The 23,513-nt window shown below is 37.4% G+C and overlaps 4 protein-coding genes across 7 annotated transcripts; 2 read left to right on the top strand and 2 right to left on the bottom strand.

Moving 5' to 3' along the window:
- Positions 1–500: 500 nt before the first annotated feature.
- LOC113742151 (nuclear poly(A) polymerase 1) lies at positions 501–7,883 on the bottom strand. Of its 3 annotated transcripts, XM_072047345.1 has the most exons (14): positions 7,657–7,883; positions 7,442–7,542; positions 6,839–7,185; positions 6,652–6,729; positions 6,450–6,557; positions 5,564–5,626; positions 5,309–5,470; positions 4,715–4,828; positions 4,564–4,626; positions 4,138–4,467; positions 3,219–3,383; positions 2,176–3,120; positions 1,215–1,282; positions 501–678 (listed from the first exon to the last, which is right to left on the bottom strand). In XM_072047345.1, exons 3-14 carry the CDS (start codon positions 6,953–6,955, stop codon positions 627–629), a joined length of 2,265 nt encoding a protein of 754 aa, XP_071903446.1. In that variant the 5' UTR covers positions 6,956–7,185; positions 7,442–7,542; positions 7,657–7,883; the 3' UTR covers positions 501–626. The 3 variants fall into 3 exon arrangements, with proteins under 3 accessions (XP_071903446.1, XP_071903447.1, XP_071903448.1); XM_072047346.1 differs by lacking the exon at positions 6,839–7,185; XM_072047347.1 differs by lacking the exons at positions 6,450–6,557; positions 6,652–6,729; positions 6,839–7,185 and having other exon boundaries at positions 7,657–7,882.
- A 1,166-nt stretch (positions 7,884–9,049) lies between these two features.
- LOC140005956 (probable protein phosphatase 2C 8) lies at positions 9,050–13,761 on the top strand. 2 transcript variants are annotated; one of them, XM_072047344.1, is made up of 10 exons: positions 9,056–9,552; positions 9,665–9,773; positions 9,911–9,947; positions 10,078–10,122; positions 10,706–10,758; positions 11,315–11,476; positions 11,919–12,002; positions 12,608–12,697; positions 12,790–12,837; positions 13,453–13,761. In XM_072047344.1, the coding sequence occupies exons 1-10, from the start codon at positions 9,221–9,223 to the stop codon at positions 13,561–13,563; spliced, it is 1,071 nt and encodes a 356-aa protein (XP_071903445.1). In that variant the 5' UTR covers positions 9,056–9,220; the 3' UTR covers positions 13,564–13,761. The 2 variants fall into 2 exon arrangements, 1 of the variants encoding a protein (XP_071903445.1); XR_011813493.1 differs by lacking the exon at positions 13,453–13,761 and having other exon boundaries at positions 9,050–9,552; positions 12,261–12,697; positions 12,790–12,943.
- A 1,946-nt stretch (positions 13,762–15,707) lies between these two features.
- LOC113742493 (WAT1-related protein At3g18200-like) lies at positions 15,708–17,973 on the top strand. The gene is made up of 7 exons (XM_072046792.1): positions 15,708–15,915; positions 16,044–16,106; positions 16,203–16,319; positions 16,399–16,642; positions 17,251–17,409; positions 17,533–17,684; positions 17,808–17,973. Exons 1-7 carry the CDS (start codon positions 15,722–15,724, stop codon positions 17,971–17,973), a joined length of 1,095 nt encoding a protein of 364 aa, XP_071902893.1. The 5' UTR covers positions 15,708–15,721.
- Positions 17,974–20,805: 2,832 nt separating this feature from the next.
- Positions 20,806–22,832, bottom strand: LOC113742550 (T-complex protein 1 subunit delta). Its single transcript, XM_027270405.2, has one exon. It carries the CDS (start codon positions 22,694–22,696, stop codon positions 21,080–21,082), a length of 1,617 nt encoding a protein of 538 aa, XP_027126206.1. The 5' UTR covers positions 22,697–22,832; the 3' UTR covers positions 20,806–21,079.
- Between the last annotated feature and the right edge of the window lie 681 nt (positions 22,833–23,513).

Here is a 23,513-nt window from a genome sequence, read left to right as displayed (position 1 = left end):
AAAGCGATCCATGTCAAGGAGTTTGATGCGGAGGATGAAATAGATAATAACTTGGTGGTGTCAGGTCAGGTGTGGTTTGGAGGAGGAGAAAGAAGGAGATATGTGAAAAATTAGAGGAGAGATGTGGAAAATTGAGGTGGTCGTCATTTCATTTAATTAGGACAAATTTATCACATCACCTTATTTTAAACAATCAATAGTTTAGAAGGCAAGTCGTCACTGACCAAGCTTAGTTCAGGCGCACACTCTGCATTTATGGTAATCATCAGCTATGAATTGCGTTATTTTTCTTAGCTTGTGTGGCGGCTTCTATTAAAAGCAAGCTGCGACGAGATTGGACTAAAACTAGTAAAAAGACAAGCACGAGAAATACTACAAGTAGTATCTGTTAATCTGATTCCATCTTTGCTGAGTGCACGCACCCAAAGTTAAGTTAAAAGGGGTAAAAAATTCCAGAAGGTGATAGACCTGAATCTTTCAGTATCATTAATCCAAAAAGGTAAGGTAAAAGTAATTATTATTATTATTATTACAAAAGGAGAAAAAGATTTGCTGAAATCCACATCATTTTTTACAACATACGAACAACTCCTCTCAAGGAGCTTCTCTTCCGGAGATGGATATCTTTAGGTCTTAGTGCTTTCGCCAGTGGCCTTAGCCAAGGAGGTGAAGTTAAACCTGCAAACAGCATTAACAATTGGCAGGGAGAGACGCAAGGGATAGGATCAACAGTGTAAGAGACATAAAAACTTACAGAAATCCATCCAATGGAGCAAGAATAGAATTCATCAACACAAGTATGAAACTGAAATTTAGCCAAGACTTGAGGACCAATATAATGGCAACATAAAATGAAATTCCAATAAAAGAAAATATGTTGATATCTGTTATACACTTTCCGGATACATTTTTTGTTGCTCTTAAAAAAAAAAAAAAAAAAAAAAAAAAACTCAAACAGCTAACCTTGCAAACTTTTCAAATGCTTCTCATAGTCACATTCCTGTACGGGTAGCAGCATCTAAAACTACGGCTCTCAAGAATCATAAGAAACACTACCTAAGATGCCCAATTTTCAACTTCCCTCATGGAGACACTCAAAAACTGTTCTTGCTTATAACACAAGTGCAATACACGTTTCTCACACATGAAATTAGTGCATCGCAGCAAAAATGTCCAATGCATCAAATTTAAAGAACTGATTAAACTCATGTTACCTGAGAACAGGCTTTGGTGCTGAAGTAGCTGAATTCAGACTGGATGCTGGAGGCAGAAGTTCAGGTGGCTTCATAGTAACAGCAAAATTGAACCCAGAAAGAAAAGAGGAAACTAAATAATGTCAGAGGCACTCCAAGTAAACAAATCTTTCAACTCACGCCTCAATTTATCCATGGAAAGTAGATGAGAACACCAAATGCATAACAGCTGATGTATGGAAAGACACAGCCATGCATAGAGATGCCATACAAGTCCAATGGAAGGTCAGAGAGGCCTTTTATCATTCTGAGAATGAGGAAAGAATAGGGGAGAAAAAAAAAGGAATGCCGCACATTACAAGGCCAAATTTCTGGTTAAAAAGATCAATAGTATGTCAAATAGCAGATTAAAAAACAAAAGAAAGGTATATAAGAAACTCAAATGCAAGAAAGAGAGAGACGCTTTCAGGTTTGGAGTCTCTCCAATAGCAATACAGTATAAACAACAAAAGGAAGTTCATAAAAACAGTATAGAACAAGATGCAACATTATGCTCTTAAATCAGAACAAGGAACAAAGTCCAATATTATTTCCTGCCTCTTGTAGCATGTAAGTTGGACCGTCCTTTCCAGTCACATGTTCAGTTTAATGTGTCTGAGATTTGATAACTCCCCTAGCATCTTCTACTCAAGGTTTTCTTGCAATTAAACACAACAGCTGTGTAGAATCCACAATTACTACAACCTAAATCTATAGATGATCTTTTGGCTATTACAGCAAATCATTAAATAAAAAAGTCCATTCGATTGCATACAAGTGACAAGTAAATAATAACTTCTAAGCATAAACAGTAATAAGCCCGTTTGCAAGTATTGATACCAGTGATGGTATGTCGACATTCAGAATATCAAAATGAATAAAAACCAACCAAGCCAAAAAAAGAATCTCAATATCTACAAGACAGTACGTTCATAGGCAATACCTCAAGTTCTTCTAATTTCCCACTCGATTGCAAGCTGGAGCGAGAACCAGCAGCTGTGCTAGTGGTAAGAGAAACTATAAGTGACCCTTTTGTAGCTGAGGACTCCATGGAGCTCCCTTTCATGCTCCCACCAGTAATTTTCCCCTGATTTTTGTACTCAGGATCATCTTCAAGCTCATCAAGTTCTTGAGGGAATGTTTGGTGTGCAACATATGGACCAGACATCATCTTTTCGATTGCAAGTTTTTCAGCTTCTTTGGAGCTTAATGAAATGGAATCAGCAGGTGTAGATGGATCAAGCCTTAAAGATGCATCTGATTCTCCACCATTTTGAGAAGAGGCCTGAGGCAGACAAATGGGATTTTCTAATCCATTACCCATATTATCTTCAACCTTCTCGTTAAAAATTTTTCCTGGCGTTTCTAAACTAGCATTGCCCAAGTACGAAGTACCAATGCAACCAGATGGTCTACCCTCATGCACTAGCTCACCTGATTCCCCCACACCAGCTATACGTTTTGCATTTAAACTGGTCGCTGTATCAGTATCATCCCTTTTCCTTTTACTCCCACCATTCAATGCCTTCGGAAGAGAACTATCTTCAGTATGACTGGATACTTTAGTTTGTGAAGGACGCCTACCTTCTCCAGCTACTTTGGTGGGACGAGGCCGAACCCCACTGGGAAACACAAATGCAGGTATGCTCCGACGTTTGACATGGCATACACGGATCTCCATTCCAGGCTTCCACGTGTTATACATGCCAACAGCATGCTTGAATTCCTCAACAGTCAACCTAATATCAAACTGCTCCCCCTCATTGGCAGCCACTCCTTGTTTCCGTTGGAGACCCATAAAGTAACAACAATAAAATGGTCTTGATTTGTCTGAGAAGTCCCCTGGGTGTGGATGGCACTGAAGCATGTTAAGAGTATGCCTCTCAATCTAGTTGTTAGAATGACCCACGTGTCAGGGACAAGTAATAAATCTGTATATGTGCATATAAAGTAAGACATATAAGCAGTAAGACTAATAGAAATGACCTTTAATGTAAGTTGCCGCAAGCGGGATTCAACCCAGCCCTTCCAATTCATCAAGTCAGCAGCATTTGCGGCAGTAACATCTATCTGCAGATAATTCTTATACGCCTCAAAGAAAGGATAAAGTTCAAAAAGTTTATCCCAGTTGCATTTGTTTGCATCCATGGCCTGAAGGAAAGAGCAAATTACATAGAGCAGAAGGGCAGCACGAGTGAGTAACAAATATATAGCCACAGGAGTTTTAGAATAATTTTCAGTTCTTTTTAGATGGTCCCTCTCACAAAATTGACTGAATTCATAACCAAAACCAAGAAAAACATGCAAACAGAACTGGATCAAGGCTTCAATAGCTGCCAAAGCTCACCACAGAAATATATTTGTCTATAAATCAAATAGCATACATAATAATTACATTATGCAGGACAGAGTAACAGATGCAATGAGACTTAGATCCAAGAATACTGTACTTAGAGAGACAGGAAATATGAAAAATATGAAGAAGCAGTCATCACCTCAAAAGTCTCAAAAGCAATAAAGTTTATTATTTTATCAAAGTATCCAATGGACTAAAAGAGATCTTATGAATTGGCAATGAGCCCTAATGAAAACGCCTAAACACAACCGAAATCCACAAATATCCAAATCCCGGAAACACCCCCCCCCCCTGGGGGGGCGAAAACAAAAAAAAAAAAAAAACCAAACAAAAACCCAAAAAGAAAAAAAAGAAAAAGGAGCGAAAGAGGGAAATAAGGACTTGAGTACAATTTGAAAGTAGGACCATTGCCCGACACCACAAGATAACAAACATGTCAAATTGAGTCTGCCACAGGAATGCAGATATTGAGGGGGAGGGGCTAGGGGGGCTGAGAAATAAAAAACATAAAGACAAGACAAACTAGAACATCCACAAGAAGAACTGTACCTCACATATTTCATTTCCCCTTTGAAACTCATTTGTCATAATCCGCAGAGTGCTTGACGATACATTATAGCTAGAGTTCATGCAGGGATAAGCAGGAGTTATTATGGGCATCAAGTGGAACCTGTCCTTTGGATTTCTTCTAGGATCCCAAACTGGTAGTCCAAGTGATCCATCTTCAATTTCGCAGAGCATAACTGGATTAGGCCAGCGCCACTGTGTGTAGACCCTGAAGAACCGTGAGACTAACATGTTTGGCAATGCATTAGGATAAAGCTGGCATATGCGAGCAACAAGCAAGGCCCAATTTATACCACCTAAGAAACCTGCAACCTGACCATAAGAAAAGTTTAATGCTCTACATAAAAATATGTAATAAGAAGCATGTGAATACTGCAAACTTGGCATCTCTAGAACACTAGCCCATACATTTGAATAAACACCGCGACGCTTGGCCCAATACCTCATGCATCTCAATGTTGTGCGGAAGTTCTGCATCAGCACAAAATTATTTGATTAGAACTATACTTAAACATGGAGATTCTGATATAAACAATAATGCATTACAAATGGTTAAGACCTGAATATTTGGCACTAATCGTAAAATCTGATCAGTAACTCTACAACCGTTCAGACTGCGTACAGTCTGCTCATCAGCATTCTGCAGTATTGACTCTTGTGAGATATCAAGATCCTGTAGCAGAAGAGTTATGAAAAAAGGAAAACATCAGACTACTTATTGAGTACTTGACAGTTGACAGTGTAAAAATATATAACTGAATTAAAAAAAATACTTATTAACATCAAGGAAAATTTTCTAGGCACCATGAAGATAATCAAACCACCAGCTTGGAAATGAAAATCTAATCTTTATCTCTTCAACATATTAGCTCAAAGAAAATGAAGACGCACTATCCGCGATAGGCAGCAGACTACAAAAGGTAGACAAATAACATGCACTGAGACGCCTATTATATGACCACGAAAATTGAACCAAAGAAACCTAATACACCAATATTAGCCATTCTACTTGGTGAAGAACTTTAATTTAATAATTACCGAGAATATACCCCAATAAATCTCCAATTAGAAGTTTGAAGAGCTCAACAGTTATTTAGTATTGACTGCTTATTGTGAATTCATGAAGTTAGAAAGGTCTAAGACAGGCACTTACTTCTGGAATAACCCATAGAGACAATTTTGCATAAAGGAGGTCTATTGAAATTCCACTAAATTTGAATTTCAACACAGGGACATGAGCGTCAGGTACAGGATGCAGCTCTGAAACTTCAGGCATTTCTGACAGCATTCTCTGTAGCTCACCAAAAAAATCGTCCTGCATTTGTAACAAAAGTTTTATAACAATCCAATAAAACAAGTTTGAACCAAAAAAGATATCTGCACCACAATAGGGTAGAATTGATCCTACATCTCTTGTTGCGTGTCTGGGTCCCACGCAGAGTGTATCTATATCCGCCCCAGGACCATGTACCTAATACAAATAAGCAGCATTCAGAAAAAGCAGAAGGGAAAAATGTACGTATATTACAGATAGACAACAGTGCAAATGATCCTCAACATTACAAACACTGTCAAACAGCAAACACAAAAAGCCTATATAACTCCCAACAGTTGTTAAACCAAAACCAGATAAAATACAGAAGGTTAATTCTTCATCTAAAGTATGCTATGAATTTGAAGGGTCATATGCACTATAAAGGGAGATTGTCAAATCAAATTATAGTGGAATATGTTAACTTTAATTAATCCAGACAAAGCACCTTGCAAATAAACCAGCAAAAGTCATTGATATTAACAACAAAATCTCATAGAAAATTAAAAAAGGGTTTTGAGTGATGGTACAAGTACATCTCCATTAAGGAAGATCTTAGCGCATGAAGCAGCTAGCCTCCAATTCTATCCCTAGGTAAAAGAATTTGACATGTGACCATCAAGTAGATTGTCCCAGTACCAAGTATCAAAAGTACGTTGAGCTTATTAGTCATTTCATCAACATTTAGTAAGGCACTATCATGAGGATCTGCGAACCATCTACAAACAATTGCAGCTAAACCCTAAATAAAAGCTCCAAATGATACTGCACTGGAACCCATAGAATGACACAACCACCCTTTGAAGGTTAGAACTTTCAGTGTATTATTAAGTTTTTGTCAACCATTAAGCATAAAACCCACAAAAATGATATAATTTTCTTCTTTTATTTTTGTTTTTCATTCTTGTGTGTGTTTGCACAGCGGCAGATTTCAGGAAGTGGGAAAGAAGTTAGGAAAAAAAAAAAAAAAAAAGCTGCATACCCCAAGCCGATATGAGCCAAAGGTAAATATCTTTGCATTTGCTTCTTGCACCAACTGCTCATTTAAACCCTTGGCACGGCTTACATTTTTCACCCATGTCTTTACAATCTGCTCAAATACCCAACAACCACAGCAGCCGTATACATCATAATCCACAAACTTGTCAAAACTACAAAAATTGGCGTTGATTAAACCAGCGAACCTGGTCAAGTCTACCAAGCACTTCCTCCCTACTGATGGCTTCCTCCTGGCTCTCGTACAACCCAACATCTGCTAAAAACTGCAAACGCATACATGCATTACCTATTTTGAATAATCCTCAACAAAACAATTACTCCTACTAGCAACATGCATGTTTGTGTGTCTATAAATAGAAATTCATCTATAACCTTTTCAAGCTCACGGGTTTTGATCATATCATATTCTGTTGGTCCACTCCATGAAATTGGCTCGGTAATGCCAAGTCGTTGCCCGCTACTCTGGTTGCCAAACCCAGGGCCAGCCATTGCTTTGCTTTACACTTTCCAATTTTCAGCGGATTCGTTGAAATAACATCTTTTCCCTCTCTCTCTCTCTCTCTCTCACACTTAGTTTTTGTTTTTTGGGGCTTATAGAGTGGTTCACAATGAATTACAATTCTACCACTCTTTACACAAATTTTTTCTTTTCCTTTCTTTTTTTTTTTTGGGGAAAAATTTCTCCCAAGCCTTCTAGCACAAAACCAATAACATCCAAACTGGAAAGTTGAAATTCAGAAAATCAAAAAGTTTTCACCATTACTGTTTCTACAGCGTATATAATCTCAAATATTGTTCAGGAAACTCAAAAGAAAAAAATCCCTCTAATTCATTAATGAATATATTAACAGGGCAAAGAACAGTACAAGAATCACTCAAGTGAACAACCCTTTCCAACCCAGATAATTTCTACAATTCAAATCCCTAAAATTTATAATTTGCACCAAAAAGTAAAGCAAGATGAAGTAGAAATACTTTAGAAACCCCAATTCAGAGATCGACCCAGCATCTGAATCAGCCAAAATTCACCTCCAGTTCAATTGCTTATATGAAAAAGCCCTTTCTTTATTGGAACCCTGCAATAATTATCATGAACAAAAAAGCCCAGAGAGCCATTAATTGGTTTTATGATGCAAAAATTAAATATTTCCTAAAGAGAAAACTGAAAAAGAGCTAAAGTTGGTGCTTACGGAGCAAGGAGATAGATAGAGACGGATGATTTTTGCTTCCAATTTATGGAGTCACAATAAATCTTGGGGTGAATAGAGACAAAATTGGATTAATCTTGCATTTAACGGATTCTGTTGTGGGGAGTTCTACTTCTCTACAGGCCGTGGCAAGGGCAGGGGCCAGGACTGGGGCCAAGGGCACGGGAAGAAGATATTGGCCAGTTGTCCCAGTTTGGCTAACAAACCCCTTTTTTGTTAGTATTATCTAGGCGGACCCTTACCACTTTGCGTCCCTATAGTTTTCAAGGATTTCCACTTTTACCCCACAAAATTTTATCCATGCTAAAAGTTGAGTTTATTGTTTTCTTCTTTCTTTTTTTTTTGGTTAATAGTCGAGTTAAATATTTGAATTATCAAACTTACAAATTATTGGAGCACTTGAACTTGACCTTAACATCACTTTGTACAAAATAAGCTGAATATATATACTTTATTTTGTATATAGCTTAATAATAACACGTTATAAAATTTTAAAAAATATACAAGTCAAATACTCATGTAACTCTAATTGAACTTATATTTGATTGGACTTATACAAGTCAAACTTACAAATTATTCGAGTATTCATGTGGCTCCATTTGGACTTATATTTGATTGAGGTTGAGTCCATTGAAATTTTTGAACCTTTTAAACTCAAGATGGTAAGCAACTATAGCTTGAGTTGATATGCTAAAATTACTATCATGTCCCAAAACAATATTGTTTTTCATGTACTTGACCAAAGTGGATTAAAAATAAGTGTATTCACACAATGCACAAAAATGTACTTGTACATTGTGGGTACAAATAAAAATTAACATACATGTTTTAGTTGTAAATCAAATTAGGCCATTTGACAAAGATTAAAAGATAGAAAATTATAGGGGGAAGAAGAGAGATAGGAGCTATTAGTTTTGACAGATAGATTTGAAATTAAGGATTGAAGAAAAGATACATGAGGGCATTTCAAGTGAAATAGGAGGGTTTACATTTCAATTTCATATAATTCTATAGTTCACTTCTCATCTAAATTGTTACATTATCCTTCTATAAATGTAAAAGAAAATTATTGATTTTCAACTCAATGCTGATTTTGATCAATAAGAAATTTTATAATGTCGATTGACTTAATGACCATCTTTTTTAAATCTAAATTATCACAAAAATTCCAAAAATAAGATGATTTATTTAGCCTTAGCTGTTAATCATTGGCTAAATATTATAAAAGATCTGATAAAAACATGAACAATATGGCAAACTGAGTGTGTTAATGAGTTTTCAAACAAATTGAGGAATCAAAAAGTTATTACTTCCTTTTCTGTGACCTTTATTGTGGAGAAAAGGGAATTCGGGGGGAGTGTAGTATAAAAACTAAAAAGTTAGTTGACCTGTCCCGCGAAGTTGATCCATTGTGGTACTTCTTCTCAAATCTCACTTCTCTGTCACTTCCGAGTCCTGACGTCATTATCTCCTTCTTCTACCACAAAAGTTAGGGTTTATACTTTCTTCAAAGCTGTCCCCGCTCTTTGCTCGTATACAATCAGAAATGGTGGACGATTCAAAAACGACAACCAGCCCTGATGTGAATAGCAAACGTGAAGCCGAGTTACCCGAGTTAGTCTCAGCCTCGAAAAAGCCCAGAACTTTAGCAGAAGAGAAACAGACTTCGGAGGCCAATAATAATAGTAACAATGTTAGTAGTAACGAAAACGCTGATTCATCACAGGAGAATGAACATAAAGACAAGAATGTTGAAGAAAGGAGGTTGTCTTTTGCTGTAGAAGCTGATGCAGCTGAAGATAAAGGTTCGAGGCATACTATGGAAGATGCTTGGGTTGTTCTTCAGGATGCCAGCTTGGATTTTCCTGGGAAACTAAGGTTTTTATTCTTGTTCTTGGGTCTTTTTTGATAATGCGTAAGTGTTGTTTCTTCCCTGTTTTTAAAGATTGAATCTTTCTTCTTCTTTCTGTGAAATCTAAAAAATTTGTAGGTGTGCCCATTTTGCGATATATGATGGACATGGAGGTCGACTAGCGGCGGAATATGCGAAGAAGAATTTACATAGAAATGTTCTTTCAGCTGGCTTACCACGTGAGTTGGTCTGTTTTGCTTTGGTCTTGTATATGTTCACCTTACTTAGTCCTTCCTTTAATTTTTGGTTTTCTTTGTTTGATAATGTGCTGTCTTGGTTGATAATTGGTTTTTTTGTTTGTTCCTTTTTGGTTGAACGTTACAGTTGGATGTTAAAGCTGCGAAGAAAGCAATACTTGAAGGTGGGCTTTTCTTTCTTTTCCTGTTTCAGGACCTTTGTTGAATGTCCAAGTTAAAATTTTGCCAGTTCTTTAGACTACATTGCACTTATTAAATTATTGCTTTCTGGCTTTTTGCTTTTCTGGGAGACAGGGTTTCGAAAAACTGACGAGTCTCTTCTTCAAGAAAGCACTGCAGGTAATCCTGTTAATTATCTTCTCACCTACGGACTCTGTGATCTCTGTAGACTAAGCATTTTATGAATTGAGGAGAAGAGGGTACTGCTGCAACTATGATTACCAACTTGTACTTGGATACAGCAACCCAGTAACATTATTTCAGGATTGAGGATTACTAAGGGCTTAATTGATTTGGTGTGACATTTGATGCATTGTTGATGTTCACTTTCCACTTGGACTTATAATGCATTTATGGAAAATTCTTTGTAATTCGCATGGTCACAGTTTCCAGTTTCTTGGTTGGGATAGCCTTGGTGCTACATGCATTTGGGATGTTGAATCATCTTTTGATTCATTATCTCATTTTTCTTGTGCTTTGTTATGGATTATTACATTTACATTTTGCATCCTTGAAATATGAGATTGAGATCATGTGGTGCCAACATTTTTACATCCTATGTGTGCTTTTAGTTACTAAATTATGTTCCTTTTTTGAATCCTTTTATATGCCTTGCATAGTTTTCATGCCATTGCAAATTCACTAGATGAACTGCTACCAGTGATTAAGCTGCATTTGATGTGGTATTATACACGCTTGACAGGAGGATGGCAAGATGGTGCTACAGCCGTATGCGTTTGGGTCTTAGGCCAAACAGTATGTCTTTATCGTCTCTGTTAACTGTGTCAAATCAAGTCAGTAGTTGGGGGATGTACCCCATCAAGAGCTTTTACCTAGATGTGACTTTGGAAATTGGAAACTCTTTGATTCTATGTGAATGTTCTTAGACTTATTCTCTGCCCTTTTCCATCCTGTTTGTGTATGCAGTGATCCATGGTACTTTCCATATACAATAGACCAGAGATCTTCTAGGCTTGTAAACTTTCTTTAAAGTACTTTATTACTTTGATTTTCTTTAACTTCTTTAAGAACTTTTGCATTTTCTTTTTGTTTGAAGATTTACCTGGCAGGAAGAGGAAATATAAGGGACAGTTTCATATGAGAAAAAAGAAACTAAGATGGCAGATTAATGCTTAAAAAGTAATTTGTAAATTAGCACATGGAAAGATTTATGAAGCCGGAGATAAAAAAAAAAAAAGAAATTTGTTTCCCCTTCTCCAGTTTTAATCTCCCCCCACCCCTGGATTAAAAGATGTTGATCCTTTTGCCCCCCTATCAGTTGCAATTCTATAACGGCACAAAATATTTGCAGGTGTTTGTTGCTAATGTTGGCGATGCAAAGGCAGTGATAGCCCGATCAACTGTTGTGGATGGATCGCAACACAACTCTACAACTACAGACTCATTAAAGGCCATTGTGTTGACCAGGGAACATAAAGCCATATACCCACAAGAACGAGCACGCATCCAAAAGGTATATTTGTTAAATCCCCCCCCCCCCCCAAAAAAAAAAAAAAAAAAAAAATGATATGGTGAGTTGTTGGGTAGTTGTAGTTTTTGGAACTTTCTTAGAACTTCAGTTCAACAGGGTATTGCGGTTTTATCTTTTTGGTTAATTTGCTAAAATAAAATTAGTAAAACTGAATGCATGTGTTGGCAAATTCCATAATTTGAATGAGCTTTGCCAAAATAGTTAATGTTGATGCTAGGAGAAACTGACGGTTTTAGATGGCTTCAAGTCATCAAAAGCTGCATTTGCTGGGTCAAGTAGATGGTCTCCTAGAAGAGTTGGATCACCTATGCTTGAGTTTTTTTTAAAAATTTTTTAAAATTATTTTGCCCTCTTGGATTAACCCAGATCATATCAACATTGTGAATATCGAAAGTTTCTCCTCATGAATATCCATGCTCTTTAGGCTGGCGGTACTGTAAGTTCAAATGGGCGTCTACAAGGGCGACTTGAAGTTTCTAGAGCTTTTGGAGATCGGCAATTCAAGAAGGTTTTTACTGCTACTGCTTGCCTCCTGGACAACTTTCTTTTGCACCTACATTTGATCTGTTCTGTTTCTTGCCTTCAAAAGTGCATTCATATTAAGGAAGTTGATATTATAGTTTCTATATGCAAGCCTTCTTTTTGTCCATATGTTCTGCATGTTTGAACTCATCAAAACTTGATATTTTTAGATTCTGTTGTTCCAAAGATTGAAGCGTTTCTCTGGGGCTATTAACTTTTGTTGTGCTGGTAATTTGATTGCCAGGAAGTAGTGGAAAGGTTGGCAAACATAAGCATGCTTTCAAGTAAGTTATTAATGGGGGATTTCTTGATGAATGAGGGAGTCTTCCTGTTTTTGTTTTATCACTTCTCTTTGCCATGGGACGTGCAATTTTGAGTCCTCTGTGTGTGTGTGTGTGCGTCTTTTCTTCTTTACTCTTTTTTTTTTTCTTTTAAATTCCTGTTAAATGGTGGTTAAATCCAGGTGGAGTTTCTGTGATTAGGTGATTTTTGTTTTGGATAACTGTGATGTTGAAGGATTACAAGGTGTATCTTTTTTTTGTTTTATGTAGGTTGTTGGCACTTATGATATTTAGTTGCCTTACCATGCAGGTTGGTGTGGTTGCAACCCCTGATATTCATTCATTTGACCTTACAGAGAGAGACCACTTCATCATTCTTGGATGTGATGGCTTGTGGGGAGTATGTGCATTAGAAACTTTCCTTTATCAGTTCCTTGAGGTTCCTGGTTCAAAATAATGGCATACATTATTGATACTATTTGCTATCATTAGGTATTTGGACCTAGTGATGCTGTTGAATTTGTCCACAAGTTGTTACAGGTTTGAAACTTGTACATATTGGTTTTATTTGTTCTGCCTTGAACTTGTATCATTGCTGCTTACCTGTGTTATCAATATAATGTACTACTGATGAGCTTTTGGCTAATGAGCATTTCATTACGATTAAATGCCCAATTAGTGGTGCGCTTAGAGTTGTATCTATCTGTGACAAGGATGTGAGCTGTTATAAAAGTTGCCATCTGGCAGTAGTTAATTCTTCAGTTGCTCTTTCCCTGTTTCCCAACGTTGTATCCCTGCTCATGTGAATAGTCTAGACTCTTTCCTGCTCAATGCACATAAACTATGAAGATAGTTCATAAGGTGTTAAGAGTTGTGTGTTTGGAAAAAATTTTTGGTTGCGTGACAACTGTGTTTTTCGGTCACCTCTTTATCTTCCCAACCACCTTTTTATCTTACGTATATCACATCACAAAAAGTATTACACTACCTATTCTAAAAACATCCCAAATAATCTCCTATCTGAACACACATTTTGATTTCTGAATTATTGTAAAATATGTAGTGTGGAATATATTTCTTTAAAAGTTTATACATGCGAAAGAATTTGAAGGCTTTAGGATTGCAGCGTGTTCAACCTTTGTGCTCTTCTGGCAGGATGGTTTACCTGTTGCAGTGGTGAGCCGCCACCTAGTTCGTGAAGCAGTCCGTGAGCGCCGGTGCAAAGACAATTGCACTGCAATTGTTATCGTTTTTAGGAAAAAATAGCTTGCTATAACTGTTAGAAATGTGCAACTGAGGTGCTACTTGTAGAGGAGTAGTTCTGTCCTCTTTGCTCCGCGCAGTTTGACAACATAGCTTTTTTCTGTTTTTTTCCTTGATCTTGTACTGTAAGCATGGTTGTACGATATCTTTCTGTTTAATGTGCCATTCCATTGAGAAGGGGAAAACTTTGCCTGTGAGAAAGAGTTTTGTACTACAATTTCAAGTTTACTGTTACGTTTTTTTCACTCGTATTCTGCTTGCATTTAGTTTCCTTTGGATGCAAGATGTGCAAAAGAGTAGCAAAACAAGGACCTCCACGGTGATGAGCATGGGAATAATGAGGTAAAATAATGCAAAAATACTAAGATATACAGGCAAGAATACAAAAGAAAAAGAAGCAGATGGGTTGTCACTTGTCGGTGATGCTAAATGGCCGTGCATGTTAGTTCTGATTTGAAGCAGAGCCGAGGCAATTGTATTGCTGTACTGAATCCACCAAAACCAAACTTTTCCATCAAGTTGTTCGCTTCACATCAAGATGACAAGGGGAGATCCCAATCGAGCGCAGAAAGAGATTCTCCCTTGGGCACAGTTTTTTAACCTTATTCATGAATCCTCTTTCAAAGGCTTCGACTCTTCCAAGGTGAAAACAAAAAATCGATACTCGAGACTCGACTCGAAAAATTTCCTTTAGGCTCGAGGCTTGACTCGATACTCGAGGTTTAAATTTTTTTCATTTTAGGTCTTTTTACAATTATGTTATTACTTTTTTGCCATTATAGGATTTTATTATAAAGAAGGATATATTGTAAATTTCATATAACTTATACCCATAATGGTCATTTTATAATTATAATACATATATATTATTTAAATTATAAATATATTATTTAAATAACTCCGGCTCGTCGAGCTACTCGACTCGACTCGAGCTGGGCTATTTCGACTCGAAACTCGACTCGATTTTCATTCGAACAAGAAGTCAACCCGAGTTCGAGCCGAGTCGTTGACCGAGCTACTCGCGAGTAGCTCGGCTCGCGTACATCCCTAGTCCCACCATATGAACTTTTGTCTGGTTCATGATGATCCACAAAACAACTGAATAAACATCGAACCTGATTGGAAAATTCAATGATTTGCATAACATGGGTTGTCACTCTAGTCGTGGCTTTGGGGGAGCCACCCCCTGCAGAAGCAGCAGAACACATATTTTATGTACAGAGGTTCTAACGTTTTAAAGATACGATGTATTTGTTCCCAAGCAGAATATATCTTACGTTAAAAAGCGTAGCCTTAAAATTGGACGTCTAAATGCAGTTACATGCATTAATTCTTGTTCTCTTATGGGGTCTTTGCCAACTGATCCGAGTATCTATCCACCGTTTTACAAAGTTGCAGTTGCCAAAGTGAAAAAGGAAGGATTCTTTCATCTTGATTTTTCCGGTCATCAACCAATTAACAAGCACTAACTACTAATACCGTAAAATAGACAAATTGACATCAATTAAGTTCTCATCCTCAGATTTAATCATTTGCAGCTAAATTCAGTGAAATAAAATTATATGTGCTTAATCATGTATGACTGATTCTATAAAATCAACTCATTTATGCGGTACAAAGTATACTATTTTGCATTTTTACTTACTAAGCTCGAAGACCTAAACTGTTTCAGTTTCGATTAACTTTGTCAAGCTCACAGTACATGAAAGAAAATAAAAATGGAGTTATGGTCAATGTTTTAAAAGGTCAGGCTCCCCATTCAAGTCTTCAGCTAACTTGCCAACACGTTCCACCTCTTCATTGTCTCCTTAACAAAGTTCAGTTTTCAGTCAATAATCCAATGAGATTTAGATAAAGCAAAATCTCCATAATCAAAAGATTATGTGCAAGCCATAATAGAAACATACATTTTAATATGTATCCCCGCAATCAATGCACATTGTGCATTATTTGGATGCCATTTACATCTTATAATAACTCTAAATGATTAATCAGCATATGATAGTGAGGCTGTACGTTTAGCCTCCATCATGCATAAAATAAGTACACATTTTCCTTAATGCTGTCCCTCCATGCATGTATATATCTAGCACTAGTCCGTTTGTCCTCGCAGTACTTTATGATCTAACACCCTCTACAGAAACAAAAGAGAAAAGAAGATATGGGACAAGGAAGCCCTTCATCTGAGAAAATGAAGCTGCTTATTGCACTGCTCATTTTGCAGCTGTGCTTTGCAGGATTTCACATTGTCTCAAGAGTTGCACTTAATATTGGTGTCAGCAAAATTGTATACCCAGTTTATAGGAATATCATTGCATTGCTTCTACTAGGACCCTTTGCTTATTTTATGGAAAAGTGAGACTTCAAGTGTCCTAACACAGTTTGTCATTTGATATCTCTTTTTGAAAAGAGAGTTCAATTGATAGTTCGATTTTTCTTGTTCCAGGTTGCTCATAACTGTGCTTTCTGTCTCCCTTTCACAGGAAAGATAGACCACCTCTTACTTTCTCCTTGCTGGTTGAGTTTTTCCTCCTAGCATTAGTGGGGTAAGTGTTACACTAATGTGAAGCATCAAGCAAAGTGCAACTAAAGTCGATTTGTGGCTTTCTTGAGTCTTTGATCATTTGACGTTTCTCCTTCAGGATCACAGCAAACCAAGGATTTTATATCCTAGGTTTGTACTATGCATCTCCAACCTTTGCTTCCGCTATGCAAAATTCAGTTCCAGCGATTACATTTGTCATGGCATCTGCTCTGGGGTAAGCAAGATTACTTTTCATGTTCTCTGAGTGCACAGAGTTTCAAATACAAATTCTAACAAATTGGATCTCCATTCAGACTCGAGCAAGTTAATGTTGCGAGGAGGGATGGTTTAGCTAAGATTCTGGGGACCATAGCAAGTGTAAGTGGTGCTACAATCATAACCCTTTACAAAGGTCCTCCCCTTCTCCACCACAGCCCGGAAAGCAAATCGTTAGAAGAGGACATGCTTTTCTCTTCAATGAAAAAGCAGAATTGGACATGGGGCTGTGTCTGCCTTCTCGGCCACTGCTTATCTTGGGCTGGCTGGATGGTGGTTCAGGTGTGCCTAAAACTCAATAAATTGCTTCATTCTGCAGTTCATACTAATGTTACACTTACAATCATGTGCTTGCTGTTGATACACTTGAACACTATGTCACATAAATCGACGTATTGAGAGAATTCAAACGCGGATGAATTTGAATCACGGGAAAGTCTTTTATCTAATCATGGGAATACCTTACTAGAATGCTACTGATTGTTGAAGAGGCATTAGATATTCAGATTTCACAGTCAAATGATCATTACTAGTCATTTTGTCAGCTTAAGATAAATCAGTGAACAATATGGTTGCTCAATCCTGAATTGGAGGAACATCCTTAGTTGTAGAAATTTAGTTTGATGCCAACACAAGTTGGCTCAGTTCGTAAGGACGGGCCACTTATTCATAAAAAGGTCATGTGTTCGAATCTCGTTATCGATATGAGAATTATGTTGGTGGGCTATCTATAAAAATTTCTATAAGCGACTTATAGGCATGCACTGACCCGTGGTAGTGACCGAAGTCAAACCCACCCAAGCTTTTTCGTAAAAAAAAAAAAAAAAGAGTCTGACATTCTATGTCATCAGCATCTAGCCTTATTAATTGCTACTTGAACTGTTTTTCAGGCTCCAATTGTTAAGAAGTATCCAGCAAAGTTGTCACTGATCTCATTTACATGCTTCTTCGGATTGATCCAATTTCTGATCATAGCAGCTTTTGCAGAAAGGGATCCCAATCACTGGCAAATCCAGTCAGGGGAGGAGATTTTCACTATCCTTTATGCTGTAATGTTTCAAATCAAATGACTTAAGTACTGTTTCATACTCACTGTTCTCCATCCTAGGAGCTTGATGTAAAACCTTCATCAATCATACAACCTAATTAACCTCCTATACTTGTTACTTTAGGGAATTGTGTCTTCGGGGATCGTGATCTCTCTTCAAACTTGGTGTATTCAAAAAGGAGGTCCAGTCTTCGTAGCCATCTTCCAACCAGTTCAAACAGTATTAGTAGCTCTTATGGCATATGTGATTCTTGGGGATCAGTTTTACACCGGAGGGTACGTCAAAGACTTTGCGAAAAGGAAAACAAAATGCAACTTCTGCATTCCAATATGTATCTCCAGATTCTACAAACTCCTTCTGTATCTCCAAATTCTTTACTTTTTTCGACTTCTCTGCAGGATTGTTGGAGCAGCTCTTATTGTCGTTGGACTGTACTTAGTATTGTGGGGGAAAACTGAAGAGAAGAAACAAGAAAACAAAGATGCTAACGAGACATTGACAAAACATCTTCTTGATGACAGCAATAAATCCAAAAATCCCGTTGCTCAATCTGACATTCCATAGGATATCGACTCCATAGAGGTTTACAATAACCAAAGGATGTTGCTGGACATGAATATTATTGATCATGATATTGGAAGGAAATATCCATATGGTCAGTGAAAAAGTAGCAGCATCTCAACATGTAACTCTCAGTGGATTCTTTGACCTACCGAATTAGTAATAATAATTTTCAAAATGATCAACCTGACTTGGTTAAGCGTGCAAGTGCAATGAACAGAGCTTAAGGCGATCATTGTGTTCTCGTATTCCCCTTTGTCTTCGAAAATTGAGAGATATCCCATTGACTGAAGACTGCAATTAAATTGTCTGATTTAGCTGGTTTGCCCTGTATAAATCAAGCTACTGAAGTAAAATTCGTTCTCGAAATATATACTTGCAAAATTTACTTATTCCTTGATGTCTTGCAGAAGACATCTGTATTTGTACCTTCTTGAATTAAAGAAATTTCAATTATTTTAAAGTTGAATGTGATTGGATTGGATTTGTACATAGTTTACTATTTGTCTGAAGGTTGATCGTTCTTGTTTTCATGGTTTTTTTTTTTTTTTTTTTTTTTTGGTCTATTGTCACCGTCTACAATTACGCCTACTCCTAGTCATACTTTAACCTATACTAGAGGAGTGATCCAACAGGACCGCGAAAAATCGACGGAGACTGAACTACTATCGAACCATACGGATGCATTAAACACCTATATGAATTTTAAAGAAACCACATTAAGTGACAACTTTTTGATGAAAAATAAGCTTTAAACCCTTAACCTCCCACTCCATAAGACGTGATGGCCAACTCCTCAAGAGGAGGTTACTCCAGCCATTAATCTCGTTCTTCCTCTCAATGACCAACAATCAAATCCTTAAACTACCCGGCAAGACTAAACACCAGGAACTAACATGATGACAGAGAACAGGGTTTGTTCAAGTGATTATTTTCTTATGAAAAATAGAATGGCAGTTTCATTGCGAAACCTTACAAGAACTAAATTCATGCATGGATCATTAATTTTAATAATCAAACTAGCTTCATATTTGGCTTCATTTCAGTTATCGAGTGTGAGGTCTACAGCTCCAATATAAGTCCAATAATTATAACAATAAATCAAAAGGGAGACGTTTAAAAATGTGGAAAATATGAAAGAAAAATCTGACGAATTCTTCAAAAAGGATGTCTAACAGTTTAGTATATGCTAGCTTAACCCGAAATAATTGAAATGGTTGATTGTCCTCTGTTCGATGCATGAACATACAAACACAAATATCTTTGTATGATAATTAATGAAATAATATATCAGTCAACAGTCCCTAAACCAAATCTCTAAGCACTTGTTCCATCAATAGCATGCGCTAGCCGCTAAGTCGCCAACAGACCGTATCAGACCTCAGAATCCAATTTCGAGTCCAAGTGGGCTTCTTTTAATTTTCATTTTTCTTTGGACGACGGATAGCAACAATCACATAACGCCCATTACCACCGGTCGAATAGCCGAAGCCATGTTAGTCTCATCACTTGATCATAGTTCAGAATTCTTATTCAGATAGGTCAAGAGAATCCACCGACTTACAGATGGTAAGGTGCTTCTAAGCTTTATGCAAACACATTCAAGGAAGGGGAGAAAAAGGATCTTGGTCAAACTTTTTACTGGTACAGATGATAACAGATATCCAAGTCCCAGTAGCATTAATACATTTCAGATCCGTCAAGGAATACGTATGTCATATATTGAGGTATATAAAAGGGTGGCAAAAATTTTGAAAGAAAAGGCTATGTCAACCTTTAAGCTGTAGGTCTAGCCCCAGACCATCAATATCACCAAAATTTTGCAGTAATCTAGCAACTACAGTTGGGAAACCGCCGCAAAAACTAGACACAACTCTTGCTCTGGGTCATATACAAACTATCTAGAGTGATCCCAATCATCGATCCTAGACAGTAGACAAGTACAACACTATAACTTGAAAATACCATCTTGACACTTATTTCAATATTGATGCAGCTGAAGAAAACAAAATATCTTTGAAAGAAATCATGTGAACAATTTCGTAAGACTGACTCCTGAAACAAATTATAATAACTTTTGCTTCTAAACACGTCAATCAGATAAAAAGGCTAATAAAGTTGTACCCTTAGATGTGAACATCCTGCAGAAGTGAAATTACACCCCTGATTACAGAGATTGCCCTCATACATACATAGAAACACATACAATACACTAACCTAACAAAGTCTCATTTCCAGGCAATGACACCATGAAAATAAACCATGATGATCGAAATCCAAATTTGGTCAAAAGTGTATATGTTCATTCATATACACAGATTACAAGATGATATGCTATACCAAGTAGTCTTCAGATAATTTAACTAACTTCTGCCTCTACAATGTTAATTAAAATATATTTCAAGAACAGATCTCAAGCACCCTCCTGCCTCCATGTAACATATGCTTACAAGTGGAAGTTTCAAAGATCTTAAATGTTTCACTTAGAAACAAAATTTTGAAAAATTGTACCTACTTTCACTGACTAATCTGAAAGCCATAGCATCTGACAATCAGGAGAAACATTCCAAATGACTGGGCTAGAAGATCCTATTCCCAACTCCACCTATCTAAGAAGAAACTAACAAAATATTTCAGCTCTTACTCTATGTCATTTGCGTAACAACAATAACATACAAGTAGCATTTGCAGAAAATAGCCTACTTCTCGTAACACATACCTTACTTGTATACAAATACATTACAACATACAAATTTTGTGTATCCATGTAAAAGTTGAAAAACAACCATGTCATAATCATTAATCATGTCGAAGAAAGTAAAATTAACAAGAGAATGAAATCTGAAATGATTCCACCAAGCTTGTATTTGAGCAATTCATCCAGCCAATGAAAGAAAAACATACATCCTAAGCATACAATAATAAACAGTAACCATGAGGATCATTAAAGCAACAAAGAGGTCAGATTCAACAATAGCTGACAAAAATGACCCCAAAATCCCTTTTTAGACATAAAATAAAAAAAGTAATGAAACCACTAGTACTATCAGCAGAAGTAACCAAAACACAGACAGCTTTCTCGTGGACCACATTCACTGTCTGTTCAGCTCTACCTTACGGTAACAATGTCATCAATCTTCAAAATCATCCGCACACACTCTGTCGCCAAGGTAATTGCACTAGTGCTCACCAACAGTGGCTGTACCACATTCTCCTCCAAGATGTTAGTTATCTGACCTTTCCTCACATTGATACCAGCATTAATTTCACCCTGTGCATGCCTATTCCTCAGTTCAGTAACAATAGCAATCGGATTCAACCCAGCATTTTCAGCCAATGTATAAGGAATCACCTCAAGAGCCTCAGCAAATGATCTCACACAGTAACCCTCCATTCCCTGCAATACCTTTGCCCAAGCACCCAACTGTCTTGATAGTTCAATCTCAGGTGCCCCGCCACCAGCAATCAAAAACTTCTTGTTCACCAAGCACCTAACCACACACAGGGCATCATGCAAGCTCCTCTCAGCCTCATCAATGACCAACTGATTTGATCCACGAACTAGCACACTGGTAGTTCTTCCCATATCCTTAATCCCCGTAATTTTAACAAGCTTCCCACCATCTCCAAGTGAGACCTCCTCCACCAATTCTGCAAAGCCCAACTTCTCTGCCTTGAAATGTTCAATATTAGCCATTGGCAGACAATTCAACGTCTTGGTGATAAACTCAATCTCATCCCTCTCCACATCCTTGATCACCAAAATCTTTGCCTTAGCCAAATAATGCAATGACAAGTCTGTCACTGCATCCCTCAAAATACTCTTCTGAATCAACAAGACATTACATCCAGTTGCCTTAATCTTCTTAATCATCCCCAGAATATAATTCCTCTCTTCCTTCAAAATCCTATCCATCTGGGTATAATCTGAGACCACAATACTTTGCTCAATATCAGTTTTGGGAGGCGAAATCTGAAACTGTATTACAGCAATCTTAGCATTTTCAACTCTAGTCGGCCCGCCAGCAGCATGACTAACCTTCTTATCAAAAACTAGGCCTTTCACCAATTCAGTATCATCAACCGTACCCCCTAGTTTCTTGACAATTTTGATATCCCTCAAATCAACTAAATCAGGTTTAGCAGGGTCCACAACAGAAAGCACAGCATCAACAGCTAAAGGAGCTAAGAGGGTGGAATATTGCGAAACTACCTTCGAATTCAATGCCGTGCTCGCTGACTTCACGAGCGATTCGCTGTCCGAGAGCTCAACTGGAACAGCCATCGCTGTGAGGACCTCAACAGCTTTCACTGAAGCTTTATGTAGGGCATCGGAGATGATCGTTGGGTGAATGCCGGATGTGAGGAGGGAGAGACAGGATCTTAACAGTGCTCCTGCAATAACGACAACGGTAGTAGTACCATCACCGGCCACGATATCTTGAGATTTGGAAAGCTCGACGAGGAACTTAGCGGCGGGTTGAAGGACTTCCATTTTGTTAAGAATGGTGGCGCCGTCATTGGTAATAATTACTTCGCCGTTGGCTGTGGAGATCATTTTATCCATGCCCTTGGGGCCTAAGCTTGTGCGAACAGCATCAGCCACAGATTGGGCGGCGGAGATGTTAGCCATTCGGATGTCGTCTTTTCGCTTGTTGTCGACGAAAGTATCGGTCTTTGATGAGGATGCGCGTGGGGCGGAGGCGACTGCTGCCGGAGCGGCCATTGTTGAGTCTGAAAATCGAAGAGTGGAGAAAAACCCTAGACTTCAGCGAGGGAGAGGGGAGAGCGTGTAGAGTGGAAAAGAAGCGGAGGGTTCTGGAAATTGAAAATTTCGTTTTGGGGGTTTGGGGGGCAATTTGGGTACTCCAAGAAATTTCCGAACTGAGGGCTTGCAATGATGCAGTGTAGGCGGGTTGGGCTAAGGTGTGTCCTGACTCCTAACCTAATCAAGCTTAATTCTTGACAAAAAAAATTTGGATAATTCAATTTGAGCTGGGTCGGTGTATATAAGATTAATTCTACAATTAAATTTTGTTAGTGTATATATTGTTATTATATATAAAATTAATTTTTTAATTTTATATATCAATCAAGTTTAAGTTTTGACCATATATATAAGATTAATCTAGAATTAAATTTGAATTATTATTATTATTCTATGATATAAAAAAGATAAAAATTCTTATAATACTATAAAAAAAAGTTCAATAAAACTTTACGTATTCGTTGATTTTTTTTTTCGGATCTGAAGAATATCCCGAAATTATCCAGACTAATTACCTCAGGTTAAACAGAGCTCGCTTCAAAGATATCCAGTAATGATGGCACGTGGGGATCAAACCTGAGATCTTACTGTAACTACAGACTACCGGTCTCAGCCGAGCTACCCACGGGAAGCTCACGTATTCGTTGATTGAGTCTCGAGATATTTGATTGACTTGTATAATTCTGAGTCTTTGAATTGTTCAAAAATCGAGTACAATTAAGTTATTCTAAGACGTTTTCATTGCAACACTTTGTTGTAACTTTCCATGTACCAA

Source organism: Coffea arabica, chromosome 4e (assembly GCF_036785885.1).
Source record: "Coffea arabica cultivar ET-39 chromosome 4e, Coffea Arabica ET-39 HiFi, whole genome shotgun sequence".
In the NCBI taxonomy this organism is placed as follows: Eukaryota; Viridiplantae; Streptophyta; class Magnoliopsida; order Gentianales; family Rubiaceae; genus Coffea; species Coffea arabica.
The sequence above is the reverse complement of the archived record's forward strand: the minus strand, read 5'-3'. Positions and strand labels throughout refer to the sequence as shown.

Excerpts from the sequence above, each read along its gene's own strand:
- LOC113742151 (XM_072047345.1), bottom strand. The coding sequence starts at position 6,955 with ATGGCTGGCCCTGGGTTTGGCAACCAGAGTAGCGGGCAACGACTTGGC. Across the intron at positions 3,384-4,137 it reads GGGGAAATGAAATATGTGAG|GCCATGGATGCAAACAAATG; the intron begins GTACAGTTCTTC and ends TCTTTCCTTCAG. Across the intron at positions 3,121-3,218 it reads TGCGGCAACTTACATTAAAG|ATTGAGAGGCATACTCTTAA; the intron begins GTCATTTCTATT and ends TCTAACAACTAG.
- LOC140005956 (XM_072047344.1), top strand. The coding sequence starts at position 9,221 with ATGGTGGACGATTCAAAAACGACAACCAGCCCTGATGTGAATAGCAAA. Across the intron at positions 9,553-9,664 it reads GATTTTCCTGGGAAACTAAG|GTGTGCCCATTTTGCGATAT; the intron begins GTTTTTATTCTT and ends AAAAATTTGTAG. Across the intron at positions 9,948-10,077 it reads GAAGAAAGCAATACTTGAAG|GGTTTCGAAAAACTGACGAG; the intron begins GTGGGCTTTTCT and ends TCTGGGAGACAG.
- LOC113742493 (XM_072046792.1), top strand. The coding sequence starts at position 15,722 with ATGGGACAAGGAAGCCCTTCATCTGAGAAAATGAAGCTGCTTATTGCA. Across the intron at positions 15,916-16,043 it reads TTTGCTTATTTTATGGAAAA|GAAAGATAGACCACCTCTTA; the intron begins GTGAGACTTCAA and ends TCCCTTTCACAG. Across the intron at positions 17,685-17,807 it reads GATCAGTTTTACACCGGAGG|GATTGTTGGAGCAGCTCTTA; the intron begins GTACGTCAAAGA and ends ACTTCTCTGCAG.
- LOC113742550 (XM_027270405.2), bottom strand. The coding sequence starts at position 22,696 with ATGGCCGCTCCGGCAGCAGTCGCCTCCGCCCCACGCGCATCCTCATCA.